Source organism: Lepidochelys kempii, chromosome 14 (assembly GCF_965140265.1).
Source record: "Lepidochelys kempii isolate rLepKem1 chromosome 14, rLepKem1.hap2, whole genome shotgun sequence".
Taxonomy (NCBI): Eukaryota; Metazoa; Chordata; order Testudines; family Cheloniidae; genus Lepidochelys; species Lepidochelys kempii.
This window is the reverse complement of record NC_133269.1, coordinates 42,296,958-42,320,326: the sequence shown is the minus strand read 5'-3', so window position 1 is coordinate 42,320,326 and position 23,369 is coordinate 42,296,958. Positions and strand designations below refer to the sequence as shown.

The window sequence follows — 23,369 nt, the reverse complement described above, 5'->3', positions numbered from 1 at the left end:
TCTGCTGGGTTCAATTCCCAGCTGTACCACTGGGTCCCTGGGCAACTTGGGGCAAATCACTGTATCTCTGCACCTCAGTTTCCCCTGCTGTAGCATGGGGATGAAAACGAAGGCCCTTATTTTTAAAAGCTATTTCCTGGGAATTTATCAGTGTTTATTCTAAAAAATTTTAATGTGTTCAAATCAGTAAAAACTGAAAACAAAAGGCAGTGGGTGGGTCAGAGGGGTCTTGGTCTCTTGGGGGCCCAGGGAAAGCGGGGTACTCATGATAACAGAGACTTGGTGGGATAACTCACATGACTGGAGTACTGTCATGGATGGTTATAAACTGTTCAGGAAGGACAGGCAGGGCAGAAAAGGTGGGGGAGTAGCTATGTATGTAAGGGAGCAGTATGACTGCTCAGAGCTCAAGTATGAAACTGCAGAAAAACCTGAGTGTCTCTGGATTAAGTTTAGAAGTGTGAGGAACAAGAGTGATGTAGTGGTGGGAGTCTGCTATAGACCACCGGACCAGGGGGATGAGGTGGATGAGGCTTTCTTCCGGCAACTCACGGAAGTTACTAGATTGCACACCCTGGTTCTCACGGGCGACTTTAATCATCCTGATATCTGCTGGGAGAGCACTGCAGCAGTGCACAGACAATTCAGGAAGTTTTTGGAAACTGTAGGGGACAATTTCCTGGTGCAAGTGCTGGAGGAGCCAACTAGGGGGAGAGCTTTTCTTGACCTGCTGCTCACAAACCGGGAAGAATTAGTAGGGGAAGCAAAAGTGGACGGGAATCTGGGAGGCAGTGACCATGAGTTGGTCGAGTTCAGGATCCTGACACAGGGAAGAAAGGTAAGCAGCAGAATACGGACCCTGGACTTCAGGAAAGCAGACTTCGACTCCCTCAGGGAACGGATGGGTAGGATCCCCTGGGGGAATAACATGAGTGGGAAAGGAGTCCAGGAGAGCTGGCTGTATTTCAAAGAATCCCTATTAAGGTTACAGGGACAAACCATCCCGATGTGTCGAAAGAATAGTAAATATGGCAGGCGACCAGCTTGGCTTAACAGTGAAATCCTTGCGGATCTTAAACATAAAAAAGAAGCTTACAAGAAGTGGAAGATTGGACAAATGACCAGGGAAGAGTATAAAAATGTTGCTCGGGCATGTAGGAATGAAATCAGGAGGGCCAAATCGCACCTGGAGCTGCAGCTAGCAAGAGATGTTAAGAGTAACAAGAAGGATTTCTTGTTGGCAACAAGAAGAAAGCCAAGGAAAGTGTGGGCCCCTTACTGAATGAGGGAGGCAACCTAGTGACAGAGGATGTGGAAAAAGCTAATGTACTCAATGCTTTTTTTGCCTCTGTTTTCACGAACAAGGTCAGCTCCCAGACTGCTGCGCTGGGCAACACAGCATGGGGAGGAGGTAACCAGCCCTCTGCGGAGAAAGAAGTGGTTCGGGACTATTTAGAAAAGCTGGACGTGCACAAGTCCATGGGGCCGGTTGCGTTGCATCCAAGAGTGCTAAAGGAGTTGGCGGCTGTGATTGCAGAGCCATTGGCCATTATCTTTGAAAACTCATGGTGATCGGGGGAAGTCCCGGACAACTGGAAAAAGGCTAATGTAGTGCCCATCTTTAAAAAAGGGAAGAAGGAGGATCCTGGGAACTACAGGCCAGTCAGCCTCACCTCAGTCCCCAGAAAAATCATGGAGCAGGTCCTCAAAGAATCAATCCTGAAGCACTTACATGAGAGGAAAGTGATCAGGAACAGTCAGCATGGATTCACCAAGGGAAGGTCATGCCTGACTAATCTAATCACCTTCTATGATGAGATTACTGGTTCTGTGGATGAAGGGAAAGCAGTGGATGTATTGTTTCTTGACTTTAGCAAAGCTTTTGACACAGTCTCCCACAGTATTCTTGTCAGCAAGTTAAAGAAGTATGGGCTGGATGAATGCACTACAAGGTGGGTAGAAAGTTGGCTAGATTGTCGGGCTCAACGGGTAGTGATCAATGGCTCCATGTCTAGATGGCAGCCGGTGTCAAGTGGAGTGCCCCAGGGGTCGGTCCTGGGGCCGGTTTTGTTCAATATCTTCATAAATGATCTGGAGGATGGTGTGGATTGCACTCTCAGCAAATTTGCGGATGATACTAAACTAGGAAGAGTGGTAGATACGGTGGCAGGTAGGGATAGGATACAGAGGGACCTAGACAAATTGGAGGATTGGGCCAAAAGAAATCTGATGAGGTTCAACAAGGATAAGTGCAGGGTCCTGCACTTAGGACGGAAGAACCCAATGCACCGCTACAGACTAGGGACCGAATGGCTAGGCAGCAGTTCTGCGGAAAAGGACCTAGAGGTGACAGTGGACGAAAAGCTGGATATGAGTCAACAGTGTGCCCTTGTTGCCAAGAAGGCCAGTGGCATTTTGGGATGTATAAGTAGGGGCATAGCGAGCAGATCGAGGGACGTGATCGTTCCCCTCTATTCGACATTGGTGAGGCCTCATCTGGAGTACTGTGTCCAGTTTTGGGCCCCACACTTCAAGAAGGATGTGGATAAATTGGAGAGAGTCCAGCGAAGGGCAACAAAAATGATTAGGGGACTGGAACACATGAGTTATGAGGAGAGGCTGAGGGAGCTGGGATTGTTAAGTCTGTAGAAGAGAAGAATGAGGGAGGATTTGATAGCTGCTTTCAACTACCTGAGAGGTGGTTCCAAAGAGGAAAGGTATCAGCTGAGAGAGACAAACCCAGTTTCCTCCTCTTTGCTCCTTGCCTAGGACATTAGCATTTTACACTTCTTTTGCCCTCCTCGCTCAGTCGCTTTCTCGCAGTTGTTTGTTTTAACGGTACTTAACATTTGTATGAGGTGTTCAGCTCCAGTCCAACCTCCCGCGTTTGAAGGGCGGGCACGCACATCGCTAGGAGCGGGCTCCGGCAGAGGGGATTCACTGGCATTAGACACAGCCTGCCGGAGAGCAGGGTCAGGGCACGCGGGTGACCATTTTTCCAGGCCCCCCAAACGGGCCAGAGCCCCGGGCCCCGTTGGCCCCATGGCTAATCCGCCACGGGGAGGGGTCTCGGCTGGAGCTTTCGCTCGCTGACTTTCCATCAGTCAAGCGCAGTGGCCCGAGGTCTGCTCGGTGCTGCAGCCCCGCACCGGACAGACGGACGGACGGACGGGCGCCCTCCCTCGGGCGGGTGTGGGGGCTGCTCCCGGGCGGGCTCCCCCAGCACGGGCTTTGAGACCGGCCGGCGGCGGCTCCTTCTACCGCTGCAGCCCGGAGCCCCGCGGCCGGGGAGACTCACCGGCCGGCTGCGGAGCCCCGGGCTCCTCCGGCCTCCCGCGCCCCGGCCCCGGCCCCGGCCCCAGGGCCCCGCGGAGGCTGCGGCGCTGCGCGTCCCGAAGCACCAGCTGAGAACGGCCCCGGGCTGCGCTGGCCACGCGGGCTGCTCGTGACGGAGGGGCGGTGTTACCGGGAGCGCGGCGCTGAGTGGTGGAGCGGTGCCACGGGGCGGGGCGCAGCGTTGGGCGGCGCTGAGTGGCGGAGCGGTGACAGGGGGCGGGGCAGAGCGTTGGGCGGCGCTGAGTGGCAGAGCGGTGACAGGGGGCGGGGCAGAGCGTTGGGCGGCGCTGAGTGGCGGAGCGGTGCCAGGGGGCGGGGCGCAGCGTTGGGCGGTGCTGAGCGGCGGAGCGGTGACAGGGGGCGGGGCAGAGCGTTGGGCGGCGCTGAGTGGCTGTGGCTGCAGGGGGCGGGGCAGAGCGTTGGGCGGCGCTGAGCGGCGGAGCGGTGCCAGGGGGCGGGGCAGAGCGTTGGGCGGCGCTGAGTGGCGGAGCGGTGACAGGGGGCGGGCCAGAGCGTTGGGCGGCGCTGAGTGGCGGAGCGGTGCCAGGGGGCGGGGCGCAGCGTTGGGCGGTGCTGAGTGGCGGAGCGGTGACAGGGGGCGGGGCCCAGCGTTGGGCGGCGCTGAGTGGCGGAGCGGTGACAGGGGGGCGGGGCAGCGTTGGGCGGTGCTGAGTGGCGGAGCGGTGACAGGGGGCGGGGCAGAGCGTTGGGCGGCGCTGAGTGGCGGAGCGGTGCCAGGGGGCGGGGCGCAGCGTTGGGCGGCGCTGAGTGGCGGAGCGGTGACAGGGGGCGGGCCAGAGCGTTGGGCGGCGCTGAGTGGCGGAGCGGTGCCAGGGGGCGGGGCGCAGCGTTGGGCGGTGCTGAGTGGCGGAGCGGTGACAGGGGGCGGGGCCCAGCGTTGGGCGGCGCTGAGTGGCGGAGCGGTGACAGGGGGCGGGGCAGAGCGTTGGGCGGCGCTGAGTGGCGGAGCGGTGACAGGGGGCGGGGCAGAGCGTTGGGCGGTGCTGAGTGGCGGAGCGGTGCCAGGGGGCGGGGCGCAGCGTTGGGCGGTGCTGAGCGGCGGAGCGGTGACAGGGGGCGGGGCAGAGCTTTGGGCGGTGCTGAGTGGCGGAGCGGTGACAGGGGGCGGGGCAGAGCGTTGGGCGGCGCTGAGTGGCGGAGCGGTGCCAGGGGGCGGGGCAGAGCGTTGGGCGGCGCTGAGTGGCGGAGCGGTGCCAGGGGGCGGGGCGCAGCGTTGGGCGGCGCTGAGTGGCGGGGCGGTGACAGGGGGCGGGCCAGAGCGTTGGGCGGTGCTGAGTGGCGGAGCGGTGACAGGGGGCGGGGCGCAGCGTTGGGCGGCGCTGAGTGGCGGAGCGGTGACAGGGGGGCGGGGCAGCGTTGGGCGGTGCTGAGTGGCGGAGCGGTGACAGGGGGCGGGGCAGAGCGTTGGGCGGCGCTGAGTGGCGGAGCGGTGACAGGGGGCGGGGCAGCGTTGGGCGGTGCTGAGTGGCGGAGCGGTGACAGGGGGCGGGGCGCAGCGTTGGGCGGCGCTGAGTGGCGGAGCGGTGACAGGGGGCGGGGCAGAGCGTTGGGCGGCGCTGAGTGGCGGAGCGGTGACAGGGGGCGGGCCAGAGCGTTGGGCGGTGCTGAGTGGCGGAGCGGTGACAGAGGGCGGGGCGCAGCGTTGGGCGGCGCTGAGTGGCGGGGCGGTGACAGGGGGCGGGGCAGAGCGTTGGGCGGCGCTGAGTGGCGGGGCGGTGACAGAGGGCGGGGCAGAGCGTTGGGCGGCGCTGAGTGGCGGAGCGGTGACAGGGGGCGGGGCCCAGCGTTGGGCGGTGCTGAGTGGCGGAGCGGTGACAGGGGGCGGGGCAGAGCGTTGGGCGGCGCTGAGTGGCGGGGCGGTGACAGAGGGCGGGGCAGAGCGTTGGGCGGCGCTGAGTGGCGGAGCGGTGACAGGGGGCGGGGCAGAGCGTTGGGCGGCGCTGAGTGGCGGGGCGGTGACAGAGGGCGGGGCAGAGCGTTGGGCGGCGCTGAGTGGCGGAGCGGTGACAGGGGGCGGGGCAGAGCGTTGGGCGGCGCTGAGTGGCGGGGCGGTGACAGAGGGCGGGGCAGAGCGTTGGGCGGCGCTGAGTGGCGGAGCGGTGACAGGGGGCGGGGCAGAGCGTTGGGCGGCGCTGAGTGGCGGGGCGGTGACAGAGGGCGGGGCAGAGCGTTGGGCGGCGCTGAGTGGCGGAGCGGTGACAGGGGGCGGGGCAGAGCGTTGGGCGGTGCTGAGTGGCGGGGCGGTGACAGAGGGCGGGGCAGAGCGTTGGGCGGCGCTGAGTGGCGGAGCGGTGACAGGGGGCGGGGCAGAGCGTTGGGCGGCGCTGAGTGGCGGAGCGGTGACAGGGGGCGGGGCAGAGCGTTGGGCGGCGCTGAGTGGCGGAGCGGTGACAGGGGGCGGGGCAGAGCGTTGGGCGGCGCTGAGTGGCGGAGCGGTGCCAGGGGGCGGGGCGCAGCGTTGGGCGGCGCTGAGTGGCGGAGCGGTGACAGGGGGCGGGGCAGAGCGTTGGGCGGCGCTGAGTGGCAGAGCGGTGACAGGGGGCGGGGCAGAGCGTTGGGCGGCGCTGAGTGGCGGAGCGGTGCCAGGGGGCGGGGCGCAGCGTTGGGCGGTGCTGAGTGGCGGGGCGGTGACAGAGGGCGGGGCAGAGCGTTGGGCGGCGCTGAGTGGCGGAGCGGTGCCAGGGGGCGGGGCAGAGCGTTGGGCGGTGCTGAGTGGCGGGGCGGTGACAGAGGGCGGGGCAGAGCGTTGGGCGGCGCTGAGTGGCGGAGCGGTGACAGGGGGCGGGGCAGAGCGTTGGGCGGCGCTGAGTGGCGGGGCGGTGACAGGGGGCGGGGCAGAGCGTTGGGCGGTGCTGAGTGGCGGAGCGGTGACAGGGGGCGGGGCGCAGCGTTGGGCGGCGCTGAGTGGCGGAGCGGTGCCAGGGGGCGGGGCAGAGCGTTGGGCGGCGCTGAGTGGCTGTGGCTGCAGGGGGCGGGGCAGAGCGTTGGGCGGCGCTGAGTGGCGGGGCGGTGACAGAGGGCGGGGCAGAGCGTTGGGCGGCGCTGAGTGGCGGAGCGTTGACAGGGGGCGGGGCAGAGCGTTGGGCGGCGCTGAGTGGCTGTGGCTGCAGGGGGCGGGGCAGAGCGTTGGGCGGCGCTGAGTGGCGGAGCGGTGACAGGGGGCGGGGCAGAGCGTTGGGCGGTGCTGAGTGGCGGGGCGGTGACAGAGGGCGGGGCAGAGCGTTGGGCGGCGCTGAGTGGCGGGGCGGTGACAGGGGGCGGGGCAGAGCGTTGGGCGGCGCTGAGTGGCGGAGCGGTGACAGGGGGCGGGGCAGAGCGTTGGGCGGTGCTGAGTGGCGGAGCGGTGACAGGGGGCGGGGCGCAGCGTTGGGCGGTGCTGAGTGGCGGAGCGGTGCCAGGGGGCGGGGCAGAGCGTTGGGCGGTGCTGAGTGGCTGTGGCTGCAGGGGGCGGGGCAGAGCGTTGGGCGGCGCTGAGTGGCGGAGCGGTGCCAGGGGGCGGGGCGCAGCGTTGGGCGGCGCTGAGGGGCGGAGCGGTGACAGGGGGCGGGGCAGAGCGTTGGGCGGTGCTGAGTGGCGGGGCGGTGACAGAGGGCGGGGCAGAGCGTTGGGCGGCGCTGAGTGGCGGGGCGGTGACAGGGGGCGGGGCAGAGCGTTGGGCGGCGCTGAGTGGCGGAGCGGTGACAGAGGGCGGGGCAGAGCGTTGGGCGGCGCTGAGTGGCTGTGGCTGCAGGGGGCGGGGCAGAGCGTTGGGCGGCGCTGAGTGGCGGGGCGGTGACAGAGGGCGGGGCAGAGCGTTGGGCGGCGCTGAGTGGCGGAGCGGTGACAGAGGGCGGGGCAGAGCGTTGGGCGGCGCTGAGTGGCGGAGCGGTGACAGGGGGCGGGGCAGCGTTGGGCGGTGCTGAGTGGCGGAGCGGTGACAGGGGGGCGGGGCGCAGCGTTGGGCGGCGCTGAGTGGCGGAGCGGTGACAGGGGGCGGGGCAGAGCGTTGGGCGGCGCTGAGTGGCGGAGCGGTGACAGGGGGCGGGGCAGAGCGTTGGGCGGCGCTGAGTGGCGGAGCGGTGACAGGGGGCGGGGCAGAGCGTTGGGCGGCGCTGAGTGGCGGGGCGGTGACAGAGGGCGGGGCAGAGCGTTGGGCGGCGCTGAGTGGCGGAGCGGTGACAGAGGGCGGGGGCAGAGCGTTGGGCGGCGCTGAGTGGCGGAGCGGTGACAGAGGGCGGGGCAGAGCGTTGGGCGGCGCTGAGTGGCGGAGCGGTGACAGGGGGCGGGGCAGAGCGTTGGCGGCGCTGAGTGGCGGGGCGGTGACAGGGGGCGGGGCAGAGCGTTGGGCGGCGCTGAGTGGCGGAGCGACGCGCTATCTCAGAGTAGAGCGTTGGGCGGCGCTGAGTGGCGGGGCGGTGACAGAGGGCGGGGCAGAGCGTTGGGCGGCGCTGAGTGGCGGAGCGGTGACAGAGGGCGGGGCAGAGCGTTGGGCGGCGCTGAGTGGCGGGGCGGTGACAGAGGGCGGGGCAGAGCGTTGGCGGCGCTGAGTGGCGGAGCGGTGACAGGGGGCGGGGCAGAGCGTTGGGCGGCGCTGAGTGGCGGGGCGGTGACAGGGGGCGGGGCAGAGCGTTGGGCGGCGCTGAGTGGCTGTGGCTGCAGGGGGCGGAGCGAGCCCGGAGAGCCCGGAGTCGCTGGGCAGATCAGAGCCCGGAGAACCAGCGGAGCGAGGCTCGTGGCTCCCCGCGTCCGATCCCCGCGATCCAGGCCCGGCCCCGCACGTGCCGCCCGCCCGGAGCCCGCGGGACTTTCGGGTAAGAGGCGCCGCCGGGGCGCGGCCGCCCGGAGAAGAACGAAGGGACGGGGGGGGGAGGGGCGGAGCCAACCTGTCGGTTTCCATCGTGACCCGCGAGGCCGCCTAGTGGCAAACCAGAGAGATGCTGCACATGCGCACTTAGGGCCCCGGGGCGGGAGCGCTCTATGCAAATGAGCCGCCTGCCCCGCCCCTCTGTGTCCTGTTGGGAAACCCCCCGGGGCGGGGCGGGGCGGGGCACCGCGGTTCCCTCCGGCGCTGGCCGGGCCGGTGACCCCCCCTCACGGGTCTCTGCTCGCGCCTCTTCCTGGAAGGTCCCGTCCGCCCCCCCCCGTGGGTGCCTGTCACGGGTGGGCGGGGCCCGTGGCAGATCCGCTCTCTGAAGCCCTGGGGGGTGGAGGGGCCGATGGGGGTCAAGGGGGTTCAATCATCATGGCACCGCCTCTGGCAGGGGGTTGGGCTGCTGGGCAGGGAACGAGAAACCACAAATCGCTCCCACCCCACCCCCCCCCCCGCCCGCCCGTGACTTGTCCTGGGTCCGTCTCGGCTTCCAGATCGGCTGGAGAGTCCGGAGCAGGGGGGCGACCAGGGCCAGGACCCCCGCCCCGGCTCGGCTCGGCGGCTGCTGAATCGGACCCAGTCAGACCGAGAGGAGCCGACCCCAGCCCAGCGCCTCCAGCAGCGCCTGTAGCCGGAGTGTCGCTGAGAGAGACGATGGGGCCAGCAGCCGGGAATATGGAAAGCAAAGAGCCGCTGCAGGAGTGGCCTGTTGAGGGCAAGGGACACCTGGAGACTGGAGGGGAGCCAGGTAATGGGGCGTCGCTGCCCGGGAACAGGCTGGAGAGAGACACTGAGGCTGCCCCACATGGGGCCAGGCTCTCAGTGGCAGGAGCCAGCGCCCACCCACCCCCCGTCTGTGGGCAGCAGGGACTGGATCACCCCCTGGGGCTCTCAGGGCACCGATCCCCGGCTCACACCTGCTGTCTGGCAGACACAGCGGGGACCGTGGGGCTGTGCAGGGCCCTCCTGGGCTGGGTATGTCAGAGCCCCCGTGACCGCATTGGGCCATCTCTGCCTGGTTCGTTCTCCCCCCATCTGCTGTGTACGGCCAGTGTGAGACCCCAGTGTGCGGGGACAGGGGCACTCGGCAGCGTGAGCCCAGCCAGCACTCGGCAGGGGGCAGAGCAGGGGGGAGGGGGGGAGTTTGAGCTCCTGCCCCTAGAACATAGGGGTCCTTGTGTCTGTGCCCCTGAGCTCACCAGGCCCCATGACAGCATGACTGGGGGTGCCCAGGGAGGGCACTGGGCTGAGGGGAAAGAGGGGCTGTTCTGCCAGCCCCAGCCGGCCTCACCCTCTGGACTCCTCTCCCAGAGCGTCTGACAGAAGGAGCAATCGACAGAACGGTGCATGTTCTAGGGCAGCTCCAGCCCTGTCTCGCGGCCCTGCCTGATGGGTCTTTCTGTTTCAGACCCTCGTTGTAACTGCAGGAAATGTAACTACAAGAAACATAGAATTGTGCTCGCAGTCGCCCTTGCAGTTGTGTCCTTATTTCTCATCGCTGCTACTGTCCTGGCAGGTGAGTTCTCAACCTTCCCTTCCCCCTCTCTGCACATCCCATTCCCCCTGGAGCCACCACAGTCACAGTCTCTCCTCCTGGCCTCTCTCGGTTCTGCCCCTGGGACAGAGGATTCCTGGGGGATGTCCCTCCACAACCCTCCTCCCACTCCCTCCCAGACCCCTGCACCTGGGCACTCTCTGTTTCGGGACTGAAATTAGTTCCGCCAGCAAATCTCTGAGCACTTTGGGTCCGAGTCACTATTGCCGGGCCCCAGGCACAGTCACTGATACCTGTGCAGAGTGGGGGTGATTGACAGGAGAAGGTGCAGGGCAGCAATGAGCTGGGCTCTCTGCCTGCAGCATATCGCCTTGAGGTACCAGCCTGGCCTTCTGGCATCCCCGGGCTGGCAGAAGCTGCGGCATCACTGAAGTGAGCCGTAGAATGCAGTAATGACACCTCCCTCAAGGGAGCTGGTCTGTCTGGCTGGTTTTTGTTTTTGGCTTGGTTACAGTTTACAGCGTGCTCTCTTGGGGATTGTGTGTTTGGGGGCTGTGTGGGACTGGGGGCCAGAGGCCTCCTAGATGTATATGCACTTGCAAGGCTCTAGCTTCCTGTCCTTTCGTGCTTGGTCATCCTTGTGATCACTCTTTTCCTGTGTGTTAACACAGGGCAGGGCTGACCTAGGAGAGAAGGGCTTAAAAGCCAGACGTTAAGGCTATGTCTAAACAGTGTTAAAAGTCCGGCAGTATGGCAGTGGCTGGCCCATCTCTGTTGACTCAGGTTCATGGGGCTCAGGCTGCAGGGCTAAAATTTGCTGTGTAGCTGTTTGGGCTCAGGCTCCATTGTCCCAGGGTCCCAGGGCTCGGGCTCCACCCAAGACTGAGCATCTACACAGCGGTTTTTCAGCCCCATGAGCCTGAGTCAGGTCACCTGAGCCAGCTGCGGGTTTTTTCTTGCCGTGTAGACACACCCTAAGCGACCAAAGGGAGCTAGCGAACAGGGGAGTTTGAGAGGGAGTTTGGAGGCAGGAGAAGGAATAAAATTAGCATTGTTCGGTAGGGCCCCATAGCCAGTGTCAACACTGCTCTTGGCTCCTCCACCTGTATCTTTGTCCTGAAAGAGAATCTGACCGTGGATGCCTCTACCCAGGTCCTGGTCCAGGTCCTGGTGTGGATTTGCAGAGACTGTGGCCAGCATTTCCCCATCACAGAAAGCCAGGCTGGGGGGACCATCCGGTGAGACAGGTGCTTACTGGTAGAATCTCTCAGGAAGTAGGTGGGAAAGCTACATCCATCTACATGAGGAATTCATTGAAAACATGCATATGAAGACCTCCAAGGTGGAGGAGCAATCCAGCAGGAGAGGACTGCACTTGCTGGCTACTTCTGGCAGCAGGCAGTGCTCCACCCCTGCTCCCCACCCACCATCCTTAGTGATGAAAAACCAGTATGCTGCCCTGGTGACGAGTCTCCCCCAAAGGTGGAGGAGGAGAAGCCATGTACCCCCAAGGCTGGGAGGATCCCGGCCATCACTCCCAAGAGGAAATTAAGAGTGGTGGTCAATTACCTAACTGGGATGGAGACTTCCATCTGCAGGCCTGGACTGGCATCCTGGGAGCTGTACTGCCTGCCGGGGGCCTGTATCTGAGACATTACATAAGGGTTGCCCAGGATCATTTGGCCCCCTTGCTACTACCCCATGCTGCTCATACATGTGGGCACTAATGATACTGCGAGGTCTGACCCTGAACAGATCAGAAGTGTCGACAGGGCTCTGGGAGTGAGGGTGAAGGAGTCGGGGGTGCAGGTGATGTTCTCTTCAATCCTTCCCGTCAAGTGTGGGGGCCGAGGTAGAGACAGACATGTCCTGGTGGTTAATGCATGGCTTAGCCGATGGTGTCCTCAGCAGGACTTTGGCTTCCTCAACCATGGGATGCTGTTCTGAGGAGAAGGACTGCAGAGCAGAGATGAGGTCCCCCTATCAAGGAAGGGGGGGAATATCTTCGGATACAGACTGGCTAACCTCCTGAGATGGGCTTTTAACTAGGTTTCACAGGGGCAGGAGACTAAAGCCCCTGGATAGGTGTCTATGTTTTGGACTTGGGTGAAGGGTTGGAGTTTGGGGTGGGAGCAGGGACGAAGGAGTGATGAGGGAATATAGAGGGGAAATGTATAAAAAGGGCAATAAGGACAACCCAGTTTAACTTCAATCCCCAGATACATAATGGAGCAAATAAACAATTTGTAAGCACCCAGAAGATAATAAGGTGATAAGTAATAGTCCACATGGATTTGTCAAGAAGAGATCATATCAAACCAACCTAATACTTTGACAGCATAACAAGCCTTGTGGATAGGAGGGAAGCGGTCGGTGTGGTATATATTGACTTTAGTAAGACTTTTGATACTGTCTTACATGACCTTCCCATAAACAAACTAGGGAAATATAGCCTAAACTAACCTGCTATAAAGTGGGTGCACAACTAGTTAGAAAACCATACTCAGAGAGTAGATATGAATGGGTCACAGTCAAGCTGGAAGGATGTATCAAGTGCGGTTCTGCAGGGATCTGTCTTAGGTGCAGTTCTAGTCAATATCTTCAGCAATGATTTAGATAATGGCATAGAGAGTATACTTATAAAGTTTGTGGACAGTACCAAGCTGGGAGGGGTTGCAAGTGCTTTGGAGGACAGGACCAGAATTCAAAATGATCTGGAAGAACTGTTTTGAAATAAATATGACAAAGTTCAATAAGAAAAAATGCAAAATCCTACGCTTAGGAAGGAATAATCAGTTGCACGAATACAAAATGGGAAATGACTGCCTAGGAAGGAGTACTGCAGAAGAGGATCTGGGGGTTATATGGATCAGCAACTAAATATGAGTTAACAATGTAAGACTATTGGAAAAAACGCAAACAACATTCTGGGATGTATTAGCAGGAGTGTTGTAAGCAAAGCATGAGAAGTAATTCTTCCATTTTACTCCATGCTGATTAGCCTCAACTGGAGTACTGTGTCCAGTTCGGAGCACCTCACTTTGGGAAAGATGTGGCTAGATTGGAGAGAGTCCAGAGAAGAGCAACAAAAATTATTACAGGTCTCGAAAACATGAGCTACGAGGAAAGACTGAAATAAATTGGGTTTGCTTAGTCTGGAGAAGAGAAGTCTGAGGGGGAACATAACAGTCTTCAGGTATGTGAAAGATTATTATAAAGAGGAGGGTGATAAATTGTTCTCCTTAAACACTGAGGACAGGACAAGAGGTAGTGGGCTTTAATTGCAGCAAGGGAAATTTAAATTAGATGTTACGAAAAACTTGCTATTGGTAAAGTGTAGTTAAGCACTGGAACAAATTACCTAGAGAGGTTGTGGAATCTCTATGGTTGGAGGTTTTTAAGAACATGTTGCACAAACACCTGTCAGGATGGTCTATGTTTACTTGGTCATGTCTCAGGTGACCTATTGAGGTCCCTTCCACTCCTACATTTCTATGATTCTATGACTTACGCAGAGTTGACTCCCCCAGTCTGCACAGACAGCACCTGCTAGTTCCAAGGGCAGCTGTTCCTGGTGAATGTGAACCCTGCTGTACCAATAGTCTGGGGAAGCAGGTGCTGTAAGATTGTCAGGGGTGGATTTATCTGTTGCCCTGGGATCTGATCACTGGACCTCAGGAGAGTTTAGCAGCTAGGAGCGTGGGTTGAGTCCAAGCTAGTCTGCATCCTTTGTGCCAATGTAATGACATCAGCGCAGCTGAAGAGGTGCAGACAGAGAGGGGCTTGATGCAATTCACTGCAGCGACCAAAATTAGCCACCATTGTTCCACAGAGACTCATTCAGCACCATTATTACATCCGTGGAAATTGTCCTGCCATAGACGGCCCCTGAATCCCATTGACTCACACAGTGTAAGGTGAGGGGAGGTCTGTGATCTCTGAAGTTCTTCACCTCGAAGTGCAGAGAGGTTCCCAGAACAGAAAGGCTCCTTGATGTACCTCTTCCATTCTAGGAGTCTTTGGAGGGACCTAGGAGGTCTGGCAGCCTCTCTCACGGGTCTGTAGAGTCTTAATATTCAGTGCTCTGTACAGGGTATGAAACTTGTAATTATTAAACTCTCAACTGCAGTCGCTCCTGAAACGAGTTGCACAAATATATGCTGAGCTGTGTACAGGAATGTTTAGTTCATGGCAAGTTGGGGTGTCAATCTACCCTATACTAGCCTGCTCTGAGTTCTCAGTGTGCACCTTGTAGATGCACATTTAAATTTGTTAATGCGATTTGATCTATTGGTCTTTGAAAGGGGAGTAGATCAAAATGTATTAACAAATCGTTAATGTGTGTCAGTAGGGTGCCCATAGACAGTCAGACCGCAGCAGACTGGTGTGGGGTAGATTCACACCTCAGCTAGACGCAAACATTTAGATCGTGGTGATAAGCCCTAATTACTGACTTCCCTACTCAGTTCCACAGTATGCATGCACATGGTAGTATGCACTACACCGGGGTAGTCAATTATTTTTAGTCAAGGTCCACATTTCTTGGTCAAGGTGTAGCCAAGGTCCAGACTCCAGAGAAAATAATAATGAAATATAACAATAGTAATAAGTAAATAAAGAAGATTTCAGGGTCCGTTCAAAAGCACCTAGCGGTCTGGCTTTGACCCCCGGTCCACCGATTGACTACTCCTGCACTCCACAGTTAAATCCCCAGAGTAATACATGCCTTGTGTATGTGCTGAGCATGCTCTTTCTTTGATAACAATGGCCTGGTTTCCTAAATCTTCCAGACTTAGTGTCTGTTCCTGACTGAGCACCAGCCACATGGTTGCAGCTACTGAGTTACTCTGGTGCAGAAAAGGGGATATGCTCAAAAATCACTGGGGGGGGGGGGGTCTGACTCAAAAACTTCCCACCCCAGAAAAGATCATCTCAGGAAACAATCCCGTCCAGGCGGAGAGCAAGCAGGAGGGATTATTGTGGGGGAAACTACGAACTGATGTGGGGTTTAGGATGGTTTAGCAGTTCTTACCCAGCGTGACCCTAATAAACCTGCCTCTGACTATCCGTCCACTGCACTGGATGTTAGTTATGGTGATCCTACTGCTCCTCTCTGATGGCACTGAACTGGTTAAACTTCCAGCATGTATGGTTCTGTTTGCTGGGTTATGGGAAAGAAAAGTAACTTGATTCACCTCTTACCTACAGAGAACATTCCTGGCCACTCAGTTTAATAGGCCCTTTCCTATTGCTAGAGTTCTGGTGCCACCTTGTGGCCATTTCATGTCCCTGCGTGAAAGTTACTTCACTTCCTTCTCAGGGGCATGTCTACACTACAGCATTGTGCTGACCTAAATTAGGTCAGCATACAGCTGCCCCAGTGATTACCTCGTGTTTGCGTGTCCACGCTACGCTCCTTGGTGGCAGTGTGCGTCCTCACTAGCAGCGCTTGCATCGATGCAGAGAGCAGTGCACCCTGGGTACCTATCCCTCTGTGAAACTCAGCACCATATAGCACAGGGAGTTTTGTGAAGGTTTTGCAGTGCCTCATGGGACCAAAATGAGTTGCTCAGGGGTGACCGGGGCCATGCTTTCAACATCCCCACTCTACCTTGAATGGTCCCTTACAATGTGTGCCATTCATCACCAGCATTACATCCGTAGCATAAGCCAACTACTTATGCTAAAAGTCTGTTTTGTGCTCCGAGGCCAGGAGAACCTTTCCCAGACCTGAAGAAGAGCGCGGTGTGGCTTGAAAGCTTGTCTCTCTCCCCAACAGGAGTTGTTCCAAGAAAAGCAATTACCTCAGCCACTTTACCTCTTTAGTAGCTTCTGTTTAACATCTTCCAGAGATTCTAGTGGAATGGGAAGATTGTTATCACCATATATGATGGGACTATATCATCTGTTTGTACCTCAAATAGAGAACAGAAATATTTATTGAACAGTTCTGCCTTTTCTGCATTATTATTGATAATCCTACCATTTTCATCTAGTAATGGACAGGTCCATGGTCAGGTCCATGGTTTTGTTCCTAATATATTTTTTAAAACTCCTCCTTATTCTCCTAAACTGTGCTGGCCACAGATTTTTCCTTGTATTCCTTGGTTTCCCTTATCAATTTTCTACAATTCCTACAATATTCACTCTCAGTTTCCTCTTGTATATTGTTATAAACTGCCTTTACTTCCCCTCTAAACAAGTTCAGTTTGTTACTCGGCCAGTATCCCTGTCAAAAAAGGAAATGAGGATGGTTTGATATGATTTGTTCTTGGCAAATCCATGTAGGGTATTCCTCATTACTCTGTTATCCTCTAGGTGTTTATACATTGTTTAATAATTTGATCCAATTGAAATATTCCTGCTCTATTGACAGTGGTTGGGGAGGCAGACCCAGTCAGAGTGGCTGCCAGCCCTCAAAGTCTGCTTCTAGTTCTATACGAGCGCCCTTCTCTTTTTAGTAGCATTATCAGGGCCCAGCAGGGCTGGTGTCCTCCTCTCTCCTGGGTCCAGCACTATCAAATTTCAGTGTTTTATCTCCTGAAATGGATATTGATACTTTGGTCTCAACATGCCTCTCCAGGAGAGCAAAGCAAAGAGCAGGAAGAGGGAATCAGCCAGCCCAGTGTAGCAGTCTATGTCCTAGCTGATCATAACAAAATCGAGCTTTTCTGTATTCTCCTGATGGTCATTTGACAGTTCTGCAGCTCCCTGAATTTGGGCCTAGCTCTGAATTCTGCATTTTGTGCTGATGCATGGAAATCCTGTCTGTCTGCATCCTCACTGAATTCAGCCCCACACTCCACACCAACAAACCGAGGTGTGGTGGCCCCTCATAACTGGTTCAGTTTCTAACAACCTGGCTCCCTCCCATCCTCTGAGCAGTTCCAGAGGCTTAAGGAGTCTGAAATGTGGATCTGATGAGATTATTCTTGTTTGCTTTTCTCGGAGAGCAGCAAAATTGTCACCAATCTCTTAACCCTGTGTTCTTTCATTTTCAGTGCTCCAATTCACAAGATCTTTGGATGCTCCGGGCCCCCCTTTTGTCCCCTCTCCGGGCCCCCGTTTTGTCCCCTCTCCGGGCCCCCCTTTTGTCCCCTGCTGCCCGGAGAGGTGGGTCGGATACCGAGGGAAATGCTACTATTTCTCAAAGGAAGAAAAGAACTGGGATTCTAGCCAGCACTTCTGCTCTTCGTTCAGTGCTTCCCTGGCTGCGATTGACACCCGGGAGGAAAAGGTGAGACCCCTGCAGATTCTTTCTAACTGCAATGGACTGGGCTTGGCATGACAGACAGAGTTGGAATGTGGGCAGAGCCCCACCCCTGGAGTGTGACTAGGACCTTTGATGTTTCTCAGGATTGGAGGCGAGAATGAGTGAGATTCTGGAAGCTAAGTCCCTGCCCTGGTTTCAGTGTGGCTCTGTGATCAGTACGGACCTTTTGAACCCTCAGCTTCTGACTGGAGATGGCAGCTTTATGGTTTGGGTTTTCTTGGCAATCAGCCAGGGTGATTGGAGTTGGTGGCTGAGTCTCTCCCATCCTCCACCGAGAGACCCAAAGGAAGCTGGGGGAGGGGAGAAGCGGCAGCAAAGCGCAGGTGTGACTGAGCTAGAAGGGGAGCTGTGGGCAGTAGCTGCTATTGCAGAGAGGAGCCTGGGAGTAAGGAGCCTCTGGGATATTGCAGGAAGGCAGGAGGGGGCAGAAGAGAGGAAAACCGTTCTCTCTGGGGGCGCAGGGGTATACACGCAGTATGGATTCCCCTGATCCTAGAGTACAAAGGGGGAATCCCACCCAAAAATGAGACACAAGCTGAGGCCTAGTCTATACTAGAAGGGTTAACTTCTTTTAAGGGTGCGCCTTTTGGCTTCTTACCAGGGTAGTTATACTGATCTAAGTCCTAGTGGAGATGTAATTATACCAGTATAAAGGTGCCTTGGAGCAGGGTAGCTTAGATCTCTTCCTGTACCTAAACAATCCCTTTTGTACCACTGTACGTGCAGCCAGACTCATGGGGATTGTCATGCTGTGACTATACTGGTATAGCTCAAGCTCTGCAACTCCTACGTGGAGACAAACCCTTAGCTATACAACTGAGATTCCCTGTTGTACAAAGACCTGTGGGGCAGGAACTGAGCCGCACTGCAGAATCTAATACACACTGTCCTATTGTTCAGGATTTCATGATGAACTATGCAGGCCTCGTTGAGCACTGGATTGGGCTCAGAAGAGAATCAAGCCAGCCCTGGAAGTGGGTGAACGGAACCCTATTCAACCAGCAGCTGTGAGTCCATTTCTGTCTTTTCGCTTTCCCAGGGGTAAATCACAAGCGAATGAAATGTTAGCTTGGACGGATCCACAGCTTACCCCATTAGAGCTTTTAATCTTAAAACCGGTGTTAAAATAGGGCCTAACTCTTCTGTGCTGCACAGTACGGTGCAAGAAGGAGTGTGTGTCTCTGGCCTTGATCTGGGCTCCCAATGCCCTTTCTCCAGCCTGCTGTCTCGGTAGGAGTTAAAACCCCGGGGGGTAGCATCCCAGTGGATGCACCTCTGCAGTGAAACAGGCTGTAACGCCAGAGGCTCTTTGTGATCCCTTGCTGATCAACGCAGCTGCTGCATTTGTCTTGAGCATGGCTGTGCACTGCCTACCCCCACAGGCACCGGCTTTCCAAAGTGCCAGGGGGTGCTCAATCCCCGGTCCTGCCCCCACTCCACCCCTTCCCCCAAGGCCCCAGCCCCACTCCACACTCGCCCCTCTCCCGAGCATGCCACATGCTCGCTCTTTCCCCCTCCCTCCCAGAGCCTCCTGCACACTGTTAAAATAGCTGATCTCAGTGGGTAGGAGGCGTGGGGGGGGAGGCACTGATACATGGGGCCCACTGGCTGATGGGTGGTGCTGGGTGCGGGGAGCTGAGAGGGGGGCTGCCAGTGGGTGCTCAGCACCCACCATTTTATTCCCATGGGTGCTGCAGTCCTAGAGCACCCATGGAGTCAGCGCCTATGTGTAACTCAAGCCCAGATCCTCAAAGGATCTGGGCCTGGGTTACTTTTAATTTGAAGGTGCTCAAGAGATACCTCACTGTTGTGGTACACTTCAGTTTCCATGGTCCGCAGACTCAGGCAGAGGTTGCTACATTGGCTACACCCTGTTCATATTTTTAAAGTTTGCATCAGTCATAAAGGGTTAAAAAAAAATGTCTAAAGATAGCTGACTATGGCCGTGCCATGGAAAAATTCTGGTTTGCTGAGCAGCCGAGAGCTGCCCCACTCGGCTCCCTTTTTCGGCTTGCTGTGCTTAATGATTGCCTGAGATGTTTCCTCCTGTTCTGATCCTTGGCTGCCAGGCAGGAGTTTGGGGTGAATCCTGTTGCTGGTGCAGAAAGGGGAAACCCTGAAAACCTGTGAGCGCTGCAGCTCTGCTTCACCATCCAAATGTGTGGAATGCTACCTTGACCGTGACAGATGCAGGTGGAGGGGGAAACGGTCAGCTCCTGACTAGCTCCATGGCTTACATTACAGGTTTGAAGTAAGAGCAGAAGGGGACTGCGCATATCTGAGCGATGTCTTCGTGAGCTCTTCAAGGTGCTATTCTCTGAGGAACTGGATCTGTAGCAAAGTTGATGCATATTCAAAGGAAAAGGAACATGCAATGGAGGGGGACTAGTAGGGATGTAGACAAACTAGGGTATGTCTACACTAAGAAATTAGGTCGAATTTATAGAAGTCGGTTTTCTAGAAATCGGTTTTATATATTCGAGTGTGTGTGTCCCCACAGAAAATGCTCTAAGTGCATTAACTCGGCGGAGTGCTTCCACAGTACCGAGGCAAGCGTCGACTTCCGGAGTGTTGCACTGTGGGTAGCTATCCCACAGTTCCCGCAGTCTCCGCTGCCCATTGGAATTCTGGGTTGAGATCCCAATGCCTGATGGAGCTATAACATTGTCGCGGGTGGTTCTGAGTACATATCATCAGGCCCCCGTTCCCTCCCTCCCTCCATGAAAGCAGCAGCAGACAATCTGCTGATGAGCTCTGCATGGTCACCTCTGCTGATGAGCTCCGCATGGTCACCTGCAGCTTGCCACGCTGGCCAAACAGGAAATGAGATTCAAAAGTTCGCGGTTCTTTTCCTGTCTACCTGGCCAGTGCATCTGAGTTGAGAGTGCTGTCGAGAGCGGTCACAATGGAGCACTCTGGGATAGTCCCGGAATCCAATACTGTCGAATTGTGTCCACAGTACCCCAAATTCGACCTGGCAAGGCCGATTTAAGCGGTAATCCACTTGTCAGGGGTGGAGTAAGGAAATCGATTTTAAGAGCCCTTTAAGTCGAAATAAACGGCTTCATCGTGTGGACGGGTGCAGGTTTACATCGATTTAACACTGCTAAATTCGACCTAAAGTCCTAGTGTAGACCAGGGCTTAGAGGATCGGGCCAGAAGTCTGATGAGGTTCAACAAGGACAAGTGCAGAAGAATCCCATGCACTGCTACAGACTAGAGACGGAGTGGCTAGGCAGCAGTTCTACAGAAAAGGACCTGGAGTTACAGTGGACAAGAAGCTGGATACGAGTCAACAGTGTGTCCTTGTTGCCAAGAAGGCTGGTCTCAATGGTAGCAGATGACAGAACAAGGAGTAATGGTCTCAAGTTGCAGTGGGGGAGGTTTAGGTTGGATATTAGGAGAAACTTTTTCACCAGGAGGGTGGTGAAGCATTGGAATGGGTTACCTAGGGAGGTGGTGGAATCTCCTTCCTTAAAGGTTTTTTAGGTCAGGCTTCACAAAGCCCTGGCTGGGATGATTTAGCTGGGGATTGGCCCTGCTCTGGGCAGGGGGTTGGACTAGATGACCTCCGGAGTTCCCTTCCAACCCTGATATTCTATGATTCTATGTAAAAGTTTAACTGATTAACCAGGGCCCTACCAATTTCAGGCTGTGAAAAATGTGTCAGGACCAATCCGTGTCAGGGCTCCTAGCTCCAACTGAGCAGGGAGGGACCACGCCTTTTGTTTAGTTCCCTGAGTAAACGTTTAACTTAGAGAATTTTAATCAGTTACACAGTTACTGCTTTTACACTTTTACACTAAATTATTTATATCCCTAGTATATCACTGTAGAGATCAGTTGAGAATAGGATATGTGTTTTCTGGCAATGAAAACAGTAATTTCAGATTCAAAGCTTTATGTTTAGGAAATTTCAGATCTATATTATATTAATACAAAACATACAGGCATGGCATCCCACCATGGTTACAACCTGGACTGTGGGACCGCTGCGTCCCCTTAAACTCTCCAGTCTGGGCTCTCTCACAGTGCCATGCAAGTGACAAGCAGCAAACCCCTCCGTGTACTGTGATCACTCAGCTATCAACATGTAGAGAGACACAGCCAAATGAGTTTAAAAGTATCTTTGTCACAAATGCCTTCTGTTTAGACAGTGTGGTTTGTTCAATACCCATCGTGTCCTTCAACTCCTTCCTGAACCTTTACATGTAGCAGGTGCTACATCAGGAGTGGCCGTATTTACTGCAGTGATGCTGCCTTAATATTTATAAAGTGGGCAGTAGGTGGTGATATGTTTAAATTACACAGATATTTGCAATAAAACAGTCTATCTCAGCATACAAATATTCATTGACACACACTTAGGACACATTCAAACTCATTTGGGCACACACATCTTCTTCCCTTCCAATGACATACAGTAATGTTGTGGGGTTAGCACTTGTCCAGGTTTGGAGAAACTGCATTCAGCATCAACAGAATTGCATGGGATCGACAAAAGAACGCGAGCAATCTGGCTAAGTTTTGGCAAACACGTGCTAGCTTTTCCAAAAGCTGGAGAGAGAAATGTCATGGGTACTAGGAAGATCATTTACAATGTTCGAGTAAACTGCCCATTCGCCCTCCGATACAGAACTCGGCCGCAGAATTCTCTGTTCATAGTCACTACAGTTGTGGGAGTCCATGAACTTGCTTGCGATCAAGGATTCTGACATTGCAAAAAAATCTATATGCTGTCTGTCTTTAAGTACCCCTGCAGTTTCTCTCCACAGCTTTAAAAAACTTGATGCTTGACATTGTCCAGTCCAGTGCATTCTGTCCTTCGTTGCCAACAGTGTTGGCAACAGATCAGAGGCAGTGTTTGTACCCTTCTGTTGGTAATGTCAAAAGTGATTCAAACTTAAGTCTTTGTATGTATATGACTGTATGTATACAAACGATATATATGTATGTGACTGCTTTACCATTTAACAAATTCTCTTTATTTTTTCTTTAGCATCTAAACTTAAAGGTTTATTATAAAGGATTGGCTGTCAGCGTGGTATTTTGGGTAAGATCGAAACCTATACTGAGCAGGTGACATAGCTGACCCTTTGGGGTCAGAAGAACATTTTGTATATGTGAGCAGAGTTTTAAAGTAACTTCTCACTGTACTGGACTTAGCTGCTGATTGGGAGCCAAAGAACTGGAATGCAATCAGGGGGCTGTGTGATTTCTTCTTTGCTTCTTGATACTTTGGGAACCAGAAGCACAGTTTGTAACTGGTTGAGGAGTTTAACTTCAGTGTTAACCACCACCAGTCTTGGGAGTATCTGCTCTCCTTTTTGCAACCTGCCTGATCTTAGCATTTCCAGTGAGGGCTGCCCTAGGCACCCTGGGTCACACAAGCCTCCACCCAGTCTTAGTACTGTCTGTTCCCTTTATTTCTGATTTTCATTTTGTCGTGCAAGTACACCAGTAATTGTGAGCTCATGCTTTGTTGCATCACCACTCTTTGCCCTTCATTTTCTTTTTCTGTTGCTATAACATAATGTGGACCTTTCATGTGGTCCTTTTTAAGATGGTCAAGAACTTTGCTGCAAACTGTACAAAATAATTTCCCTCCATCCATATGGAGCACATCTTTGCCAAATTCTTTAATTTGTCCTCAGGCTTAACCATTTTAGGTATTGGTAGTGAACGGCCAAAGCACAAGGTGGAAAATCAGAAGGAATCAAAGGGTCAGGGAGAGGCTCTAGCTGAGAGGGAACTGCACAGAGTCTGCAGCCAGCTGGGGCAAGGTCCAGCTGTGCGCAGGAGCGAGATGTGAGCTGGGAATCTAGAGCCAGCTGTGTACTGGGGAGAAGGGCTAGAGCCAGCTGTGCAGGGGAAGTGGGGGGACAGATGCTGGGCGCTGAGGGCAGGAGCCAGCTGTGTGCAGGGAGGTGAGCGGGGGAGAAGCACTGTGGACACTGCCAAGAGCAGGTGCGAGCACCATCCGCTCTGCAGCACGGCGAGGGAGTCAGACGCCCAGCTGCCAAGTGCCCTGCCTGCCCAGGGGAAGCTCCCCAGCGGTGTGGCTGAGCCCAAGCTTGCCACCAACTTCTCCCCTCCTCACAAAAGTCTCAACATTAGCCAGCCCTCAGCCTCTGTCCTGCACCCTGGGGAGGAGTCAGGTGTCTCCTGGCAGAAATCAGAGAGGTGGGGCAGGTGCATGAGACCACCGCCACCATCCCCGTTCCCTCTGATCAGCGATTCTGGAAATAAAACATGGTTTTGGAAAAAACTATGGTAAGAGCAGCAATTTCCAGAAAACACTGGCCCTGAGCCTGACTTGAGGTTGCAATTCAGACATCCAGGCGTGTCCAATGATCTACGCCAAACTCTAGATTCTGTTACTGTGTTTCACAATG

At 55.9% G+C, this 23,369-nt stretch overlaps 2 protein-coding genes across 2 annotated transcripts in view; one reads left to right on the top strand and one right to left on the bottom strand.

Moving 5' to 3' along the window:
• LOC140898184 (killer cell lectin-like receptor subfamily B member 1B allele C) overlaps window positions 1–23,369 on the bottom strand; it is a 120,104-nt gene that overhangs the window by 72,085 nt on the left and 24,650 nt on the right. The window lies entirely within an intron of this gene.
• Window positions 8,005–22,159, top strand: LOC140898180 (C-type lectin domain family 2 member D-like). Its single transcript, XM_073311608.1, has 6 exons — window positions 8,005–8,147; window positions 8,701–8,954; window positions 9,615–9,722; window positions 16,703–16,938; window positions 17,875–17,981; window positions 19,219–22,159. The coding sequence occupies exons 2-6, from the start codon at window positions 8,861–8,863 to the stop codon at window positions 19,361–19,363; spliced, it is 690 nt and encodes a 229-aa protein (XP_073167709.1). The 5' UTR covers window positions 8,005–8,147; window positions 8,701–8,860; the 3' UTR covers window positions 19,364–22,159.